Source organism: Oryzias latipes, chromosome 6 (assembly GCF_002234675.1).
Source record: "Oryzias latipes chromosome 6, ASM223467v1".
Lineage (NCBI taxonomy): Eukaryota > Metazoa > Chordata > Actinopteri > Beloniformes > Adrianichthyidae > Oryzias > Oryzias latipes.
In genome coordinates, this window is record NC_019864.2 from 19036603 (window position 1) to 19057650 (window position 21048).

The following is a 21048-nucleotide window of genomic DNA, read 5'->3' on the forward strand; positions in this document are numbered from 1 at the left end:
GAGCCACAGCAACACAAATGTGCACACTTTGTTGAAATAATAGTTAGACTAGCAACTACAAACTAAAAATAACGGTTCCGATGCGCGTGAAGGTGGTTACTCCCCTGTCTTTGTCGGGGGGGCTCATGGATGCCTGGATCAGCCAGGCTGCTTCTCAATTCTCAATTTTTTGTGTTTTTTCTTGTTTTGTTTGTTCTATCTTTCCTTTTAAACTACTTGTCTGAAATAAATATCACAATCATTAATTTGGTAGTTAATTTGGTAATGTATGCTTTATAATTTCCTAAATCATAAAAAAATGTAAAAATAATAATTTATTCTATTTAAACACTTAAAGGTTTAAGCTAGAGAGGCTCTGTGAGGTTGTTTTTTTTTACTAAAAGGAAATTCGTTTGATAAAAATATACACATTTATTTAGTTTAAACCAGAATATGTAAACACTTGTTGAAATATATTCAAATATCTTAAGTAAATTCATAGAAAAAAACAATCCAAGACTAGCAAATACATTTTATAACCACATTCAGACAAAGTATGGTGAAAAAACTGTTTCATTTTGCAGAAATATGACAACATGGTGAATTTCTGTATATGTAAATGTTTCGGTACATTTATTTAGGCGTTCTGAAAGCATCTGTAAACTCTTCTCTTGGATTGAGAGTCTTACTCTGCAGCTAAAGGCAGAGTCTAGGTGCAGCGTTTGGACAGGCAGTCACATTTGGTGACAGACAGGACGGTGTGGTGACTACGAGTGCCGTTGGTGCACAGGACTGGAACGCTGAGAGGCTCTGTCTCCACAGCTGTGCAGCACACACACTCCTGCTCTACAGCAGCTCTTTGCAGAGAGTATGTGGATTTACTGCGACATTTGCCCTAAGAGATGAAGAAATAAAAAAATGGTTATAGGAATATCAGTTTTATGATTTTATTTATTTTCAGAAGAAAAAGTTTTAAAAAAATGGTGCTTACTTCACAATAACGCAGCTCTATCTGTTTCTCCGACTGGCAGTCGTCCACTTTGATGTAGTTAAGTGTTCCCACTGTCCTTCGACACTCAGGCTGTGAACCTATAAACAGGAGAACATATTAGTCTGTGTTCATCCTTTATAAAATCCTCAAGTTGGGGCTACTTACACATCTCACAGCAGGTTTTTCCAATTTTGCTGATTTTCCCCTGAAAACAAAAACAAGCAAAAAGAAAAAAAAAATGTGCGAGTAAACATTTGTGATTAAAAACCTGAACGCTGTAACACAGGAATTAGATGCTGCACCCCTTCGTCAAGACAGTTTTTCTGGTTAAAAGGCGGGCAAGTTGTCATTTTTGTCTCCAGGACCAGATCTCCTCTCTTATTCACACCACACGTGTACAGGTTGCATCCGTCCTCTCTTGTTGAGTTGACCTAAGAGAAGGATGACATGTGTGTATAAGTACATTTCGTTTTCTGAATGTTCCCAATAGGATGTATCAGAACAATCAAGCCATCTCACCTTCCAAAATTTAAAGGTTAGAAGAGTCATAGCAAAGTAGACTAACAGGAGAAGCTTTAAGCTTTCTGTCTGTCTTCTTGATTTGTTCTTTACTTGCTTCTACCAAATCACATTTTTATGACCAAAACCTCCTCTTTGCATAGCACCTACCTGTATACTGATGAGGTTTCCATCTGGCTTTTGTGTGACACAAGCAGTAGCAATGCAGCGACCACAGCAGCTACCCTCCTCCTTCTGCAGGGTGTATCCCTAAAAACATGGAGTATTCTAATCATTCACTTCTATAAAAAGATGATTAGAAAGATTGATGCTGGAGATTACCCTGACCTTTTTCTATGTACAAATAAAGCTTCTGGAAATACTAAATCTTAAAAAGTGTCTGTTTTCCATTTTTGATTTTCAATATTGTTCTGTGAATAACTAAAGTATTAACTCGTAAAATGAGTAAGAGTTGTTTCTCGTTTGGCTGAGACTGATCAAAAGTTTGGTACTAACTATATTAATCTGGAATAATAACAGATGGAGTGCACAAATACTGCATTAACTCCAGGTACAATTCTAGGAGAATACCTGTTGCTCACACACTTTTGCAGAAACGTGCAAGATTTGTGTTTCTAGAATGTCAGGTTCTCATTCTTGTCTCCAAAATAGTTGAAATGTAGTTTTAAATGCCACTAACCTCTTGTAAAGACATGCTACATCACTCACACTTGCTAACTTCAATAAAATGAACTTTGACCAGCTCAAAATAGCCTTGATGATTATAAGAAAAGTTTCATTCTGCAAGTAAAATCTGGATTTTTGACATTTTTCTTGTCTTCAACTAGTTGAGCTTCTGTAGCCTAATGAGATGCATGACTAAGGAAAGTAGTGATGACCATGATGCGGAGTAGACATGTGATGAGAGTTACCGTGGGACAGGTGGGGCAGCTGGTTTTTCTGCAGGATAGTTTATATTTTGTCACGGGGCCATTCTCCACAGTACACTTGCAGTGTGTACACACATCCAACATGACCTGATCCCCTGTCTGAGCAAGTGAACATATAGTATGAAGAAACACCACCAACAATCTCAAAATTAGCAATGTGCTAAAGACTTACTGCAATCACTGTGTGATTGAGAATACATCCTTGAACAGGGGCTGCAAGACAAAACCATGAAAATGGTGACTCCTTTTAACAGAAAACTGTTTTAAGCACTTATTTGTTTTTAATTTTGGCTTTTTATTCCCCCATTCAGAACTGAAATACCCTCTAATCACTGGAACTGCAATCCCCTTATTCAGCATCAGGTCTTTATGTGTCAAAGGTCAAAAAAGGATAAATGATTCAGAAAAGCTCGAGTAAGAGAGACATCTGCTGGACAGACAGTGTAACTGCACACAAAATAATTCAAATTTGGAAAATTTGCAAAAATAAAGATTGAACATATTTCGCATTTGTATAAAAAACATTTTTTTTTGTATTTTTGCTGATAATGGTTGCTTACCACAGTAGCAGCGAGGACAGCAGTCCACAGTTTCACAGTGCAGTTCGGTTCCCAGTGGGCATGCTGGAGCATCCATAATAGCACAGCTGACATTTGTTGTTGAGATGAATACAGCATCTTTAACTTTCACACACTGGTGTATGGTGCACCTGTCATGTGGAGGATGCCACACCTCACCCACCTCCAAGTAAAAAAGAGATGAGAAGAAAGTCACTGCACTGCAAAAACAGGCCCCCAGACATGAATAAATAAAACTAAAAATTTGGGAACTTTTCTTTTAATTAAAAAAAAAATTCCAATGGGGTAGGAAAATTTAGCTTACTGAGAATTCTTATTTAAAGCAAAATAAATCCTGGTCACTAAGACACATTTCCTTTAACTGAGCTTATTTTCCCATTGAAAAACTTTCTAGACAAGATCATTTTTCTTGCAAGACATAAAATGAAGCTTTTTTTTATTTTTGACACAAGGGTTTTTCACTTTCTTAAGATTCATTTCTTGCATTGTTTCAGACAAGAAATTTAACATGTATTCCTCCTTCTGGTGTAAACCATGTGGTGACGATTTTTTAGTATTAAACTTTAAAAACATCCTCTTTTTGCCGGACATACACGTCTCAGTTTTCCTCCAACTAGAGTGTCCCCTCGCATGTCTCCTGCTGACTCTATGCAGCTGGTTGGCGTACACCTCCCACAGCAGACGCCTCGAACTGGGGTGTACGTTGAGCCCTGAAATACATTTCAAACAAGTAAGTTTCATGCTAAATAAGACTATTTATTATGTCTTTTCAACATATTTGCTCACCAGAGGGCAATTCAGGTCACACATGAGAGGTTTGCACTGGGCCACGTGGAGCAAAGTGTCTTTGTCCTGCAGCTCAGTGCAGCTGCATTTCTTGCACCCTTCTTCCCACTCACTCCCCACTGGGTGAACCATACCATCAACCACACACACCTAGAAAAAAAAGTGGTAACAGAAAATTATAACAGACACAAACAGAATAGACTATTTTTGGATCTTAACTACTCACCTTGTCAGGTAAGCAGTTGGTTTCTGTGCAGCCACAGTTGTTGATCAGGGATGATGTAATAAAGCCAGTGGGGCAAGTGCGAGTGGAGTTCTGGCAGTTGCACAAACACTCAAACACATCACAGCACGTTGTCTTTTTTACAGACAGTTGGCGGTGCGCAGGACAGTCTGGAGGAGTTTGAAGGGCACACTCTTCCTTTTTGCACACTGAGAAAATAAACAAGGATAAAAAGAGATGAGCCACAGATGTGCTCTGCTTCATGTTTGCACCTCTCTGACATAGTAAAGCAAAGCTCAAACTTCACACAGAATATGCCATCCTCTTACCACATTCGTGAATAGGCTGGCAGTCTCCAGGGTTCTTCAGAAGCAGAGTCTGGCCGTCCACACATTGGGGCACTTCCGGCAAGGCACAGTTCACAAGATCACACACTGAAACCATGGATTGATTGTGTGAAAAGTTAGTGCAATGGTCAAAAAACAATTAAAAAAAGTTTTATCTCAAGTATCTGGCAGTAAGTAAAGAGATCCATTTTATCAATTCTTCAGTAAATGTTAAAATTAAAAGGTTTGTTGATCAAAATTTGTTTAATGTATAAAACACAAAATTGTCTGCCACACAGTATACCAAAAAGATTTTAAAAAAGACAAAGTACTTTTAGTTTAATTGAATGTGATATTTTCTCTTTGCCAAAATTCTGAACAAAAACAAAGGAAAGAAATCTAAAACAACCAATTAAAAAAACCAAATCACAAATCACCTTTCAAAAAACGTATAAAACATAAAATAATTACTACAAAAATACTATAAATGAAATGTGTTGCTTCATTACAAGAACAATAATTTAGAAATAAGGTATAAACTTGCCAGTGTTTGAGTTATTCTATACTGAATGATGTGATGCAAACCACAAGCATGAATATATGCTTTATAGCAAATATATACATATATGTTTAGATACAGTATCCTTTTTTACAATATATTTTTTATTTGTATTATTACATATTTTACATTATTTTTTCACTTTATTTCTCTTTTTCTAAGTGTGTTAAAGGGGCAGAAAACAAGATCCCTTGTTTTTGGTGTTTTTGACAGAGACATAATAAGTATTAATAATAATAATAATAATAATAACAAAGATACTTCTTACCACATTCATATTCAGGGCAGCACATAGAGCCCTTCCTTTCTCTCAGAATCTCACAGGCTCCACACTCTGGAGCTGTAGATACAGGAAGAAGAAAAAATAAGCTCTGATGCAACAACTAAAAGACTACATTAAGAACATGTTGCCAACCTTTGACATCATTGCAGGGCCTGGCAGTGCAGTTGATGCGTTGTTGATCCAAACACATGCATATCAAACATGGGTTTTCATCAGGTACCCAGCTTTGCATGTGCTGTGCAAGTACAAAGCATGTTGGCATCCCACATAATCGTATTTAGACACATAAACACCAGAGGGCAGTCAAACTACACCTTGATTTTCAACACTCTAATCATTCCTTCACAGCCTTCCCGGCATGTGCTTTTGCTTTATTAACTTGCATTGTCGACTCACATTTGATTGTTTTATTGAATTGTGTCTCACCGTGTATGTGTGTCCATGCTGGTCGACGCACTGTCCACACGCCTCTGGCGAGACACACCGTCCATGATGCAAAACTGTTCCCCCAGCACAGAAACAGCCTTCAGTGGGTGTATCCATACATGACTCGTTACTCCTAGCAACCGACCAGTCACTTGGCAATGCCTGTATACTATCGCAGTCCTCTACACAGCCTGTCCGACATGCATCATATTCCATGGAGCTTGGACACTTTAAAGCTGCAGCAAATATGGTTATGTTAAGACTCAAGTTAAAACATTTTTTTTTTTTACTAGACTTAAGGATGCACATAGTAACTTACGACAGAGGTGGGGGCTCCTCCAGTCCACACATACCCCTCTTTGTCTGCAGAGCCGAGCATAGGCAGATATCACCTCGCATGCATCAGACTCCTCACATGCCTGCTCCTCACACTTGGTGAGGAAAATTTGGACCGGAATGAAGGCGTGACAGGGCAAAAACACCTCAGAGTGTAGGGCCTGACATCCCATTGCTGCTCCAGACAAACAAACAGACTGCCGCTTTGGCAAACACACACCATCCTCTCCAGCTGCAGTCCAGTCTGAGATGAACGCAGGCTGGTTGGTAGTTGAACTGCCATTACGCAGCGAGAGGATATTGACTTTCTCCTCTCCACATGCACCTGAGAGAAAAATGTGGACAAGATCAGGAGAGAAAGACTGAAAAGAAAAAGAGTAAAAAAGACTCCTTTTGGATAGAAATTTTTTTTCTTGTGGTCTTGAAAAAGCTGTTACCACAGAGTCCAGCAGTCTGAGCGCTGTTGGTCGAGCCTTGAAATGTGATAGTGAACTCATTGCTCTGAGGAGTAAAAGTCAGCATGTAGCCTTGATTTGATTTCAGCTGCAGCATCACTCCACCATAACGCATCAGCTCCATGCCATAGAACCGCCACGGCAGGGCCAGCTCCTCTCGATCAATCATTGCCTGTGGAAACAAAAGCACAACACAACAGTGGATAAACACTTTAATACACTTTAAGAAGTAACCGGTGACACACAAATCTCACCCTCATGTCATCCCTCAGGATCAGCTTGTGTGGTCCATGGGTCACCTCCATTGCTTTCATGCAAATCTGATTGTAACTTGTTGTTTCTTGACAGGGTCCAGTGTGGAGTTTGACCTCTGACCCTTCACCGCTGTCACTGTTGACAGTGAGAAGTGTGTAGGAGCACAAACCCTCTCCGTCCAGCCTAAGAGCCAAGCTGTCAAATCTGACGACATGGTTGGTGGAGCTCCCCATGCACATGCCTGTCAACACACAGCAGCCGGAAGGGAAGAGTGGAACCCCAAACATGATCCTTTAATAGAACGGAATGCTAGCTTCCACGATTCATAGATAAAACCAGAGAAGCAATGGAGTGCACTTTACATAGTGGGGTTCAATCTAATTCTAGAAGCAAGCTGATCCTTTATCTGTACGTACAAGGGCATTCCCAGTGGCAGCTACAGGTGTCCTGGACTTTGACAGGAGCCATGTTGTTTCTGCACGCTGGAGGCTCTAGTTTGTCACAGCTGACTTTGTGGCTCTGTACCGTCACTGCTCCACTGGGATGGCACAGCAGAGAGTGGCATCCATCATCCAGCAGCCATGATTCACCTGGCTGATACACGAAAGTGAAAAGAAACACAATTAACCACAAACAACAGTATTTATGTTGTTTAGGGGTTCTTTCAAATCAGGACGGTTTGGTTAACAGAAAATACCAGTATTTCATACCTTATTTTAGTGTGGTTGGAATCACAGTTTTTTCCAGTGTCGAGAATAAAACAACCGTAAAACATCACCCAATCGTAGCAGCTTGTTGTCAGGGAGCAATAATGCCTATAACAATCTCTGACCCAGTAGATGAAAAAGCATGGGAAAACCAGCAGGTCAAGCCTGGATTGGCTCTATTTATTCTATTCAATGATGTAACATTTAGTCATATTTGTCAAAGCAATGTTCACTCCGCCTTTGGCAACCTGTATTCAAGGGACCACTTTCAATGAAAAGTCTATGTGGACATGTGTATACATGCGTTGCACATTCAAAACTCTCATGTTTGTGCTTCGCTACACAACATTTTAAGACCGTTTTTGGTATCTATGTACAAAACGTGCAGCTATTGAACGTGCGACTCATATTTTTTTGTGACATATAGATGGCAAACTTTTTAATCCAGTGTCAACTGCTTAAAAATTGTTCTTGAAGGAGAAATTAATTATAATGGTTTTTACTTGGCTGAAATTAAATTATCCCCAAGTTTGTCATATATCAGAATAGGGTTGTGAAATATAAAGCTTATAAAGCCTGGAGCAAGAATTACGAGATTTGCACCGCTTTGACATGTCACTACAAGCCTCTTCAAACTGTAGGTACATGCGTTAGTATATGCTAAAAGCACATTTTAGAATGTGCGTTTAGTGCGTTCTTGAACACGCGTCACATGTGAACATGACTCACTTTTCTCTCATTTCCATTATCATCAACACAGACTCCTGGTGGACCAGCTGTAGAACAGACATGCCCATGTCAGTTGAATCAATTTTTTCTTTTTTATTAAAACCGTTGTCAAAACTAATATGTGTGTCTGTAAGGACCTCTGCAGATTCTCTCTCTGTACGTGTTGTCCAGAGTTAGCAACATAGATAACTGATCCATGTTGCTTAGTTGCAGGATGTTGTCTTGGTTGCCATGGCGACCTAACACGGTGAGCTCATTCATATCATAGCCTTGTCCAATCCCTATGGGGAATACCGACACACCTGTGGGAGACACTCTTTTCAATAAAACCACTCATCTGAAAGGCAGAAGGCATTGTAGTTGAGAAAGCCATTACTATTTTATTGTAACTGCTTTATTTACCAGCTGCCAGGGCCTCATTTGCTGCCTCTTTCACCTCGTCAGATGATTTGGCTGTCACCAACATCACAATAACCTTTGCTACACCAATTCTTCCTCCACTGACTGGTGCGATTGATGTTTGCACGGCAAATCGCAGTGCAGACCCTGCAGAAGAAGCCAGCAGTGAATGTGCATCTTCATAGATCTGTGTGCTTGTTAATTTATATTTATTTATAATTACCTAGTGCAGGAGCTGCTGTGGTTCTGCTCGGAGCCTTCTCAAGTATTTCTTGAAGTTTGGTTTTGCTCTGGTGATCCCTCCACCAGAGCTCAACCGTGTTGGTGTCTCCATACTGAATCACACTGACCTGAGTGCCATTCAGACCTGTCAATATAAACTTCAGTGTTTGGACATGTACATATACTGTTATTTATGCAAATGAGTTATAACAACTCATAAAGTTAATCACAATTTCTATAAGCTTTAATGTGAGTCATCAAACAGTTATAACAGAAAAATTTGGCAACCAAACACCCATTTATTTAGGTGTGTATTATGGGATCATGTGAATCACAAACACAACGAATTCACTGAAGTTAAAAAATGTATTTGTGGAAAAACTTAACACTTTCAAATATGTGGGGAGTAAATATCTTGTAAAAATATAGTATAGAGTATTAAATGGAATGGGTAACCTGTACCTATATCAGCACCCATGATGAAAGCTTTAACAAACATCTTCATGTCTTCAAAGTTCACTCCGGCCTTCAAGAGGAACAGCACATCTACAGGCTTCTGACACGGAACTGTGTGATGAGAGAATAACAAATAAACAAATGTTTCAGTAAAAAAAAAGAAGAACCAACCAGAACATTGAAAATTCTTGTCATCATACCTGTGGGCGGCAGGCTGGCATGTGTTGGTAAGACTAAGGGTGGCAGAGTGGGTGATCGTGGCCTGACTGTGGTATGTGTGATGTTGACAACACGATGGACGAGAGTGGACAGATGGTTGTAGTCATCCACCATCAGAGGACGTTGGGGGGAGCTGAATGGAAACAAATCTATTTCACGTATTTTTGGTCCAACACCAATAGGATACACATGTGTTTGTGTGCCAATTGATTGTGGGCGGGTCACTGTGTCTGTAGGGGGGTTTTCTGTCACAAGGAAGACCAGCTGTGGAGGTGTGGAGCCAGGTGAAGGCTGGTTTGTTTGCAGTTCCTGGAGAGTTTTACTGACAGCTGTTCCAGTGTTGGTCTTATTTCCACCTCGCCAGCGAATCTGCCGTAGCCGTTGGACCAGTTGGTGTCTCTGCTTCCTGATCTCCCACTGCCTGATTTCCACAGTGACCGTCACAGAGTATTGGATCACAGTGATGCGAATCAGTTCCTCCTCTTCTGTCAGTTGTGAGATGACTTCCTCCAAGAAGAAGAGTGATTTGTTGAAGTTGACCTCTCCAACACCATCAGAGCCTTCCAGGATGAATGTTACATGTGGGGCTGGAATGTAGGGAGATGGAAGTGTGGTGGCAGGAGACAGGACAGACGGTGTGGTGGACACAGCGTTTGGGACATATTTGATGGGTTTTGGCTCTAGGGGAGGAGCTGGAGAAGTGCTCTTTGTTACTTGCTGAGATTTTCTGGGTGCTGGTGGGGATTTTTGTTTCACCACCTCAGGCTCCATCCCCAAAGTACAGAGATAATCTGTAAGTTCCAACAGATGATCAGGTAGCTCCGCTGTGCTGCTCAGAACATAAGCCCTGTTGTCAGGATTTGCATTTGTTATGTCATTGACTTGTGCCATATTTACCCCTGGACCCAATGCCACCGTCAGAGTGGTGATGGCCTTTTTTCTAAGCATCTTGACAATAGAGCGGATAGGACGAGGATTTGTACTTGCTGTTAAGATGATCGCAACTCGTCCAGCATGCTCCCTCTTGTTTTTGTCATAGATGTTGACAGCTAGATACTTGACTGCCTCATCCAAGAAGGCAGCATCTCCTCCTGTGTATCGAAGCTCACGGACAGTCTTCTTGAACAGCCACTTCTGAACCTGGTTTCAAAAAGAAAAGAAAAAAATATATGATTCCCAAACTGTGTGTCCACATAGCAGCTTTTCTACAGCACTTCTTAACTTCCTCATCCTAAAGATTACAGCACTATGGACACTTTAGTGAAGTCACACTTGCACACTTTGAGTATAAGTACCTGTAGGTCATATGTTTTCACTCCAGAATGGTAAAGCAGCACTGTTGCTCGAGTGTGAGCGGAGCCCATACGGAATCGTTCAACAACTCCCAGAATGAACTCTTTAGTTGCCTGAAATTCATCTTCATTTAGGACCTCCGAACCATCCAGTAAGAATGCTAGATCCATGGCTCGATCACACGTGTCCTCAGGCATTAGGGTGGTAAAGGCAAGGGTTGTGTCGGTGCCCCAAGAAGGTGTTGGCGTTGGGGTACTCAGCATGCTCAGTGACGTACAATCTTCACAGCTTAGAGAGTTGTTCTCACAATGGCTTTGGGTTAGAAGAAACAAAACCACTTACATGTGAATTACACTGCCATAAATAACCTTGGAATAATATCCAGACAGTATCCTGAACTTACCATATCTTGCAAAGGGCAGGGTTATCGTGATTCAGGATGACCTTGTTGCCATGGGAGATTCTCTGGCCATTATGTACGCACATCTGACACTGGGAGGGATTGACACACCGCATGGCTACCTCATCCAGGAGTTGTCCTAAAGGAAAATTTAAAGTGAAACTTTGTAAATTTTAAACCATACATTTTTGTCTTAAGTGTGTTGTATTAAGAAACATTTGACAGACTGCTCACCTGGAGGACAGTAGGCATGACAGGCTTCCACACATGTGAAGGAGCACTGAAGGGGTTCTGGGTGCTGGCAGGTGATTGGACATGCAGGACCACATGTGTTGTATCTCCACTGGCATAACTCTTCTCCAACACCTGAGATCTTTGGATTAAGCTCCTCACAGCTCATTGCTAAAAGAAAAAAGGGGAGGGAGGTAAAAAGTTAATTTAATTGATGCATGGAAAAAAATACAATATGAATAAGACTAATTACACAAAACAATGCAATAAACAGTAAAGAGGGAAAGATATACAAAGAAAATAAAGTTATTTGTATGGAAAATATGCCAGTTTTTACTACAGTTCGGAAATATTTTTTGACAAACTACAAACAAAAATGATTTTGTCCCAAAATAAAAGATGTAAAGTCTACAGAATAAAAATGATCCTACAAGTGTTCACAAAATGATTTATGTCAAATGTGTGTAATGTGTGTATATTGTGTGGGTGACAAAATGGAAAAGCACCCACAATTCTTGATTTTACAACTGCTTTACTGATTTACAAAGATGTAGCCAAAATGAATTCTGCTGACTCACGGCAAAGATCGTTAGATCTCCAGCTGATTGAGATGCCCCTCTCTGAGCAAGCCTGTGCATATGCAGCAACAACATCACAGAAACATGCACAATCGCCAACAGACGGGCACGAGCATGCTGCCTCCACACACATCTCTACATATGGCTCTGCATCCACCTGAAGACAAACAGGGGGGTGAAAAGACATGGAGTGTAATCGGGCATCCAGCATGACCTTTGTCTTACATACCTGGGTGTTGCATTCTTTGAAAAGGGGACCAGACATCAACCGACAAGATTGTTCCACTGTAACTAACTTCATTATGTTGTCGCTACAAGGAAGAGGGATCTGGACATGCAAGAAAACATATATTTGCAGTATCAGTCATATTAATTTACTGCTGAGCATTTGTCTGGTTCAAATATTTAAAATAATCTAAAACAGGAAAACATTTTGAAAAAATATTATTAAAAGATTTGCCATACAGATTCCACAAAGATTGCAACGATCATATCAAAACAGTAACAAACATAAAGAAAACTCATTGTATATAGCCTGGAATCGAGCTTGGTTGTGATTTTACCTGTGTGACATCAGCGCAGCTTGGAATCACTTTCCACGAGTTTCCAAAGTGTGAGGAGTCCACCTCCAGTTGGTTGTTACTGCTCATAAAGTCGTTGTTGACATTCCCATCAAAGTTACCACACAGGCCACAAACCCGCCCCTTCACGATAGAAAATCCACTTTTAGATTAAACACTGTACTTAAAACCAATATACTGAATGGTCTTAAAGTTTTACTACCCTATATGCTGCAGAGATGTGAACCAGAAGGCGAGTTCCTCTGTCCCAGCTGAGGGAGATGTGTTTTCCAAGCAGAAGTGTGTAAAACTGACCAGATCGTATGATCTCCACTTGGGAACTCTGCGGCACAGGTTTCTTCATTGTCACCTGAGTTCAAACATACATAACAAGCTCAGAAAAATAAATAAACTCTTTGTCCAATCATTTTAGCACTTCATGAGAAGTAATCTATTACATGTCCTTTTTGTTTGATTTTGAATAACACCAATGAAAATGGCAAATGTTTGTGAGTATAATTTACCACCTTGGCTTTCTGTAACAATATTGATTCTGGTTTGATAGGATCCCCAACAGGTGGAAGTTGCAAAGACAAAGTTTAGAACTTCAAAAATGTCTACAGATGTCAATCATGGGCACTTATTGATAAGTTACATGCAGCTGTAATATTTAGATGTCTAGCTACAACTTATTACATGTTCCTTAGTCTTCCCATGAGTTTATCTTCTGCTACTTCAAACCTGTCTCCCACTAAAGAAATGAGCTGAACTGTGTTTTCCAATCAACTTAAAAAAGTAAGTAATGAGCATGCTGGTATTTTGACAACAACGTAGGGAGGCATTGAACAATGAACAATGAAATATCTGGAAGAGGGATGTGGGCTGACATAATTCCTTCTGAACCACTCACAGACCCATATTCTCACTCACACACAATGACATAGGTCTTGTACGGCCCCTCATACAAGTCCAGTACAAGTTTATTTATAAGACACGCTCTCAAGGTTACATACAGAAACTGTTCTATTAATGTTTTACTGGTTTGTGTTAAGAATTACATGCTCAGTCGAGAAGTTACCCATTAGTCTTAGTCAAGTAAAGACACCTCTAAATAGCTATGAAAAACATTGTATTTACTGAACCTGATCGAATGTCTGTATCATATATCTCAGTTTGATCTCTGCAAATACAGCCTGAGCTTCTTTTAAGCCAACACAATCTGGTGCACGTACAGACGAAATGGGAGCTGTGTATGTTTGTTTTTTAACGGTTTTCTCACACTAAGTAATGCTTTGAGTTCAGAATATAGTCCATTGGGATTTGTGCCCCAATCGCTCGCCACAAGTCTCAGTTATATGAGGTTTCATTTGTCAACCATCCACAGCTGTTTGTGTTTTTATGGATGCGGTTTGTCAAGGTCATATCCTCTTATCTTTTATGCATCACTTAATTTTTGCATTTTTATGTTTATTTCAAGCTTTGTTTTTTATCATTTTTTAAATAAATTATTTAAGGAAATCTCATGCTTCACGGTTTTTCTTAAATAACAAATCCTGCCACAATGCCAGATCAAGCTTCAAGTGTCTATGTGGATTGAACAGGTACTGCATTTGGTCCATGCTTTTTCATCTTCTTTTGTTTTGTTTTTTACCTCTCCATGCTGCATTACAATCAAGCCACCCTGGTAGAAAACCGTGACAGCTTTTGCACAGCGACGCCCAACAATTCCGCAGGCCTCATTCTCCACCAGCACTCTGAAGGAGCCTTCTTCTCCCAGACACATGTCCTTTTTTGTGAAGAGATGAAGAGTACACAGCAATTACAAGCAGCGCACAAGCAGCCTGTGTTGACACAAACACTATTTTCTGATTTCTTTATTTCATACCTGGACTAAGACATACTGACAGAGGCCTGGGAAGGAAAACTTGAGCCCGTCGAATGTGATGTAATGGCCCTCCCCCACGGAGCGGCACACACCATCACACAGCTTTTGCGTGCATCGCCATTTCCTGTTCTCACACACGCTGATGCACAAAAAACATGGTAAAGAGCTTTGCTTCCTAAGATAAGCAATTCATAATCTTACCAGGTGTTACAGTCCGTAGTGATTGTTTGTCCTGCTGCATATGGCCTGTTGTTATGGTAACAGGGACACTGCTCCGGCGCAATGCAGTCTCTCCGATGACGTACCTAAAACCAATACATTTATCAATCAGATAGCACTGTGTTGACTATTCGGTGTCACACACACATATGCACAGACTACATACAGTGTCTGGTGGACAGAGGCAGCCAGGGATGCAGGAAAGACTGACACAGGGCAGATCCAAATTCTGGCAGGTTCTGGCACACTCAAGACCCTTTTTACCTGAACCACATTCTGTGCGAACAAGTGGTGGTGGACAATGTGCTGATCGCCGCTCTGCACAAACAGGAACGTTATCAAATATTTTGTTGTTCAGTTCACTCAAGATATCCAGAATCAATTTTTGAGGGGAAGGAATTTTTTTTAAATTGTCAAGAGATGTACCTCTGGTTGACCCAAGATCTTCATCGTAAAAAAGGTCAGACAATAAGGAAGGCACTTCAGAGGAGCTACAACGCATGGAGCCGTTCTCACAGTAGCTGCACCCACACAAAGAAGACAAAAAAAGAGCAATGAGACAACAGAAATAGATTATCCGACCCATTCTGCACTTGTTCCGTCACACACCAAATGCTGGTGTGATCGGCGTAGACATCATTTGGCTGGTAGAGCTGTCCATCATGCAGGCAAGGGCAGAGGTCTGCTGTCACACATTGTCCAGAGGGACTCAGGTACTTCCCGACGGGACAGAAACAGCCCTCTTCGCATACTTTCTCTCCCTCGCAGCCAGCCTCAGCGCCGGACAGAGAGAGGCATGTTCGGTCACACACCGTCCCACAGGCCTCATAGACCTGGCCTCCAGAACACTCCAATTCTGACATTAATATATCAGTAGAGGGTTAATCATGTTTTCCAAGTTAACTTGCTAAAAATTACTCAACTGTGTTTATAACAAATAGGTATTATTAAGACAGCATCAGCATTTTCATATACATAGATAATACCAGCACCCATTGTGACAGTTCCTTGTAATGTCCATGAAATTCAAGTAGTTTTGAATTTTTCTGACTCATTGCACCCTTAAATCATGTCTAAACTTTAAAGAGTCCTCATAATCTGAAAATAAGTTGATAAAGAAAATTTACCACAGAGTAAGGCGGATCTCCAGTTCACCAGGACTCCTTTTGCAGAGCAGGAAGCTGCGTAAGCAGCCAGAGCAGAGCATAGGCACTTCTCTCCATCACCACATGCGCACACATCATAACGGCAGAACCGCTGAAAGGGACTTGGGTTCACCAAAATGTGGCACGGGCTGAACACATCTGACATGATAACTGCACATGCTTCTTCTGCGAAACGCACTGAAAGGTGGCAAAGGATTGGATGTCAGCGTTGACCATTTTCTTCATGTTTCACAACGTTATGAGGATGCAGAAGATACCTCTTTTGGGGTTGATAGCGCATGGATCAGGGTCATATTTGTGAGTGGATTCACAGTCTCCATTTATCTTCCAGGCCTGGCCAAATGCCTGTGGCTTGGTTTCTACCAATCCAGAATCAGACATGAAGTCATCGCCTTGGTTGCCGTTGTAGTTTCCACAGAGACCACAAGTCTGTCCTGTCCATCTTGCTGTGAGCTGGAATTGTTAATAGAATTTATTTCACATCAGCATAACTAGCTAAAAGTAGCTGCCAAAAACAGGATTTTATTTGACCTTAAGGAGCACACGGCCCTGCCCATCCCAGTCCAGACGAAGATCATCACTAAACACTAAACGAACAGATGACTGCACAGCTCTCTGGATATGCAAATGACCTGGAAGTCACAGTTTAAATTTCAGATTAAAATTAATTAACAAATAAAATGAGGACATCTTTGCTTTTCCAAAACATGGCTTCCGATTGGTCAGACCAAGATTCTGCTATGCATGCAAAAACTTTCCATTGCTATTCTTGGTAAGAAAAAACAGTTTTCACACATTTAGATGACAACAGGAGATGCATGTGTCGTTCAGAAAAACACAAACTGCTGAAACAGGATATTTGCATTGACCCAGAATTGACTCCTCTTACCAACAACTCAACCTAAAAACAATGTATGTACTAACACCATATTAAGTGTATAAACTATAGACTAACCCAACCCATGTAACTAAGGACATCCTAAACCAAATAAAAGGAGGTGAGCAGCCAGAAGTACTGAAGAGTAGGGTGGACTTCTTTCATTACTCTTCTCACGAGAAATCTTACTCAGCTCCTGTTGCTGTTTGTTAATAATGTCTTGTGTTTTGGGAAATAATTGTGAAGGAAATAGTTTTATTATTATCATTCTTTAAATGTATTTGTTTAAATGTATTTGTTTAAATGTAATTGTTTAAATGTTAACTCAGATTGACTTTTTTTTTACCTTTTTAGAAAACAGTTGTGTGTGTGTTCATCTGTTTCTCATCCCAGCTAGGATGAGGAAGTTTTACAACACACTGTCCTGACCTGATAAGGAATACTGTTTGAACTTAGAATCCACCAAATGGGTCATCATACGACACCCCCTAATGAACTTTTCTCTTTGACTTGAAATTGTTACCTCCTACTTGTGTTCTTAATAAAAGCAGCACGAGGAGAGGCAGACCTTTGAGAAGAGAAGCGTGGTGGATGTTTTCTGTCACTCTGGCTTCTTCTCCCTTGTACATGAGAAACTTGATGTGGTCTGTTGTTTATAATTGTGCTTTTCTTTAATGTCTAGATGCATTTATCTGACAATAAACTTGACACAGATTAAAAATATTTTTCCATCAACTACATTATATGCTTTGAGGGGTACTGGTTATGCCGCTGTTGTCCACTCCTCTCCTGCAGTGACGTACCATAATGCATTGGGGTTTGGATGTCCATGTTGTTGACAGAAACAACACCTCCATGCTTCAGCTTTACTGTCATGTTCTCCAGCGAGGGCAGGCTGAGTGTCACTGAGCGTGTGCACACAGCATCCTGATTGTCAGCACACTAAAAAGCAAAACAACTCTTAACCTTTAAATATTGGTTAGGTAACGTTACCTTAGTTTGCATTGAAGACTGGTAATTCCAAATGTATTTGATGAGGTGGTCTGTTACCTGTACATTCTCAATTATGACAGAAAACTCGTTGTTCACGCAGTCCTTCGCCAGCAGATACTGACAGTCACCAGTGAAGGTGAAAAATTTGTTGTCGAAGCTCTTAAAGTGAGACTGGCCCACAACCAGGCATTCACCTGTAAGAAGCAAAGCCATAAAGAAGAAAAACAGCAACTTTTCAAATGTTTTTCTTTGAAATATCTGTCTAACCAGGGCATCCTTCGTTGGTGCATTCCCACGATCCATGTCGGCAAACACTGCAGACAAGAAGATTGGAGTGTATGAAGCATTATAAGAGGCATAACTGTGATGTGAATGAACATACCATGTGTTGCAGTCCTGAGAAACGGTGGATCCTGGAGGAAAATGTCTTCCCATGTGCGTGCAGGAACACTCAGATACTTCCACACAACGATTCCCATCCAAGACTTTGCCAGCTTTGATGCACAGATGTGGCTCTGTTATGACTGGTTGCACCATAGCAGAGGAAAGACTGAAACACAGTTGTTGAAAACTTACCAGGACAAGTGCAGCCATCCATACACTCATCCTTGCAGACCTCCTGTATATTTAAACTGTGGCAAGTTGTGGAGCAAGACTTGGTGCATTCACTGTACTGCATCCCGATTGGACACTTGGGGTCTAATAATAAAAAAAAAAAAGTGTTTGAACTACTTTAATTGTGACTGAGGGAGGGGCATCGAGAGGGAAGTCTGGGCATCTTTGCACAGACTGCTGCCCCCGTGACCCGGTCTCAGATAAGCAGACAATGGATGGATCAATCGAACTACTTTAAGCTCTTCTAAGGTTTTTAGGTTCTGACAAACTCACAGCACTTGCTCTCCTCCAGCCAACCATGCAGAAGTATCCCATGGGCATGACATGTTCGAGCATACTCTAACAGGATCGGACAGTAACAGTCTTCCACATCCCTCTGGTTACAGTGGCAAGCCTCCGCCTGACACAGCAACAAGAACGCCTCAGGAGGGACAAGGTGGGCACAGTGGAGGAAGACACCAGAGGTTTTCAGCACGCTGCAGCTGGACAAAATCTGCAAAGTGCACACAAACATGCAACAATACTGGTTAATTGCACATAAAGCCAAATTTAGGTTTCAGCAGAAGGGAAAAGCGTATTATTATGTGTGGTGTCATTAAACACACCACATACATGGATCCATGTTTTAATCTTACCGCCTCAGTCCCTTTTGTACTGTTACAGGACTTGGAAGGATTTGAAACACGTCGACAAGACTGATCAGCCCCTTTCACTGCCCACGAATTTGCAAAATCATAACTGTCCTCTGTTAGGAGACCTGAAAGCACACATGCACTCGTTAATGAACCGGCTGACAGCCGTCTCCTTAATCTCACTCTACCACAACAGCGTCTTTTGCTGACTTTTACCTCGTTATCTTTTCCTGTACTGAGTTCTACTCTTCCTGTTGCTGAGTGTGTGACCCAGATCATTTCCCAGATTCCTACAGTATTAAACTTTCCCTTTTTTTCCCTTTCAAACCTTCACACGACCCATGTGGCCAAAGTCAAACCTGTTAAACATGCACGTACCCTCCTGAGCCGTATATTCATCAGCTGTAACAGCGTTAAAGTTGCCACAGAGGCCACAGGTGCGGTTGGCATGGTGTTTGCTCAGGGTCAAAGCAATGTTGGCTGCATTATCAATTGTCACAGTGAAACCAAACTCTTCACTCCAGAGCTTATAGAAGCCTAGCTCGGAGCCAGCAAACACAGCATGGGATGCATAGGGAAGAGTGAGTCTGCGAGAGAGAAAAGGAAACAAAACCATGTTACATCCATGTCATTACAAATCAGTAGCTTTTGCAAATTAGAGCTTGTGCCTTTTTTCTCTTTGTGAGAGGAATCCATCCACAGAAAGATGCAACTCGAAAGCATCACCCAAAAACAGTGTGACTCCAGTTCTTTTTCCGTTGTGGAAATCCCCTTTGGATCGAAGCACATATAGTTAGTTGGAACTCAACAAACAAGACCCATAAAATTGCTCTTGGTATTAAGAAAAATGACCTACAAACCGTCTGTTTTAGTATTCTTCCTTTAAACTGACAGTTTAAGTGCAAAGGTTTAGAACGTACGTTACTGGGACAACACACTACAGGCATTACACTTGATTCAATTTCAACTTGGTTGGCCTTTTATAAGACTGCATTTGAGTTACTCACCCAGCAGGGTGAAAGAGCGATGGCTGCAGTCCCCAGCCAGAAGGTAGCTGCAGTCTCCAGGAAACTCATACAAAACCCCATCAAATGTGTGCACATGATATCGACCAAACAGACTGCATCGCCCCGTCACACCTGCCACACATGCTGGAATCAACAACGGCATGAATATTAATAGAATATCCCTTAAGCCATTACTTTGGAGTTTAGCAAAACAAATGTGTAACACTCACCTGTTATATACATGCAGACACAAATTCCTTGCAAGAAAGCCTTTACAGCCATCTGAGATACATACAAAATGTTTTTACAATTCCTGAATTGCTGTTTTTATTGCAGCATTAACAAAACAGTCCTTCATTTCTTTTTCCAAACTCCAGATAGTCCTACCTCCATGGTTTGCCTAAAAAAGAAAAAAACAAAACTTAAGAATTTGGTCAGACTTTAATTGCCAGGAACATTACGGGATGATCTGACAGTCTCAGTTTGCCAAAATCTAAGTGTCCAGACAAAGAATTTCAGCAACACCAGAAGCTCTGTTTTATATTACGGCCCGCCCAATTATCAGTGGCTTTTCCTGAACACCCCTCCCCATTTCAGGTTTGGTCAAGAAGAACAAAATATCATTCTGTCGACAAATCAGTGCCTACAGTCTGCCACCATCCAACACACACAGCAGGACAATGCCAGGATGTGCCTACTGATCGCCGGGCTGAGTGATTAGTCGACACACACTCATCTATATCAGAGCCAACCCAAACAATTCTTGTGCAAAACACATTTACCAGGCATATCACTTGAAAACACTCCTTCACTGGTGCCACATGCACAAACACAAAACTTGGTTACACCAAAACTACACACACATAGAGTGGGAACAGGAGAAAACCAAGGCTCTCAGGTACAAAATCTTTAGATTGCTTTGTTTTGTTTACTTATTTGAATTCGCCTTGCTAAACTAATTTTCATAGTGGGACTAATGTTCCTTCTAAATAGCATCATACCAATTATGCTCAAGACCTAAGGAAAATGATGTGTTGTGTTTTTGGTGTTTTAACAAGTTCTTGTGGCATTTTTCTGATGATGGAGGACATATATAAAGAAATGTAATGTTAAGATTAAGATTAAATAAGATGTCAGGTAAACAGATAGCTAAACAGATTAAAATAACTTAGGTTCTTTTAATTTTGGCTAAAATAAACCTATTAAAAGACCAGT

General features: G+C 40.8%; 1 protein-coding gene across 2 annotated transcripts; it reads right to left on the reverse strand.

Moving 5' to 3' along the window:
* Positions 1–494: 494 nt before the first annotated feature.
* Positions 495–20350, reverse strand: vwf (von Willebrand factor). Of its 2 annotated transcripts, XM_011475867.2 has the most exons (53): positions 20221–20350; positions 20064–20115; positions 19834–19977; positions 19495–19597; positions 19205–19413; positions 18830–18951; positions 18468–18687; positions 18156–18278; positions 17962–18073; positions 17847–17893; positions 17637–17773; positions 17390–17528; positions 16241–16341; positions 15967–16162; positions 15671–15886; positions 15153–15399; positions 14970–15064; positions 14710–14861; positions 14526–14629; positions 14325–14463; positions 14091–14225; positions 12663–12809; positions 12443–12583; positions 12109–12207; positions 11880–12036; positions 11305–11472; positions 11074–11209; positions 10673–10982; positions 9359–10517; positions 9165–9269; positions 8704–8847; positions 8484–8627; positions 8219–8383; positions 8082–8128; positions 7062–7239; positions 6645–6886; positions 6373–6562; positions 5919–6260; positions 5600–5835; positions 5306–5408; positions 5159–5230; positions 4335–4439; positions 4009–4214; positions 3783–3932; positions 3590–3706; positions 2979–3159; positions 2591–2631; positions 2401–2517; positions 1640–1738; positions 1273–1401; positions 1136–1175; positions 971–1068; positions 495–874 (listed from the first exon to the last, which is right to left on the reverse strand). In XM_011475867.2, exons 1-53 carry the CDS (start codon positions 20224–20226, stop codon positions 689–691), a joined length of 8553 nt encoding a protein of 2850 aa, XP_011474169.2. In that variant the 5' UTR covers positions 20227–20350; the 3' UTR covers positions 495–688.
* Between the last annotated feature and the right edge of the window lie 698 nt (positions 20351–21048).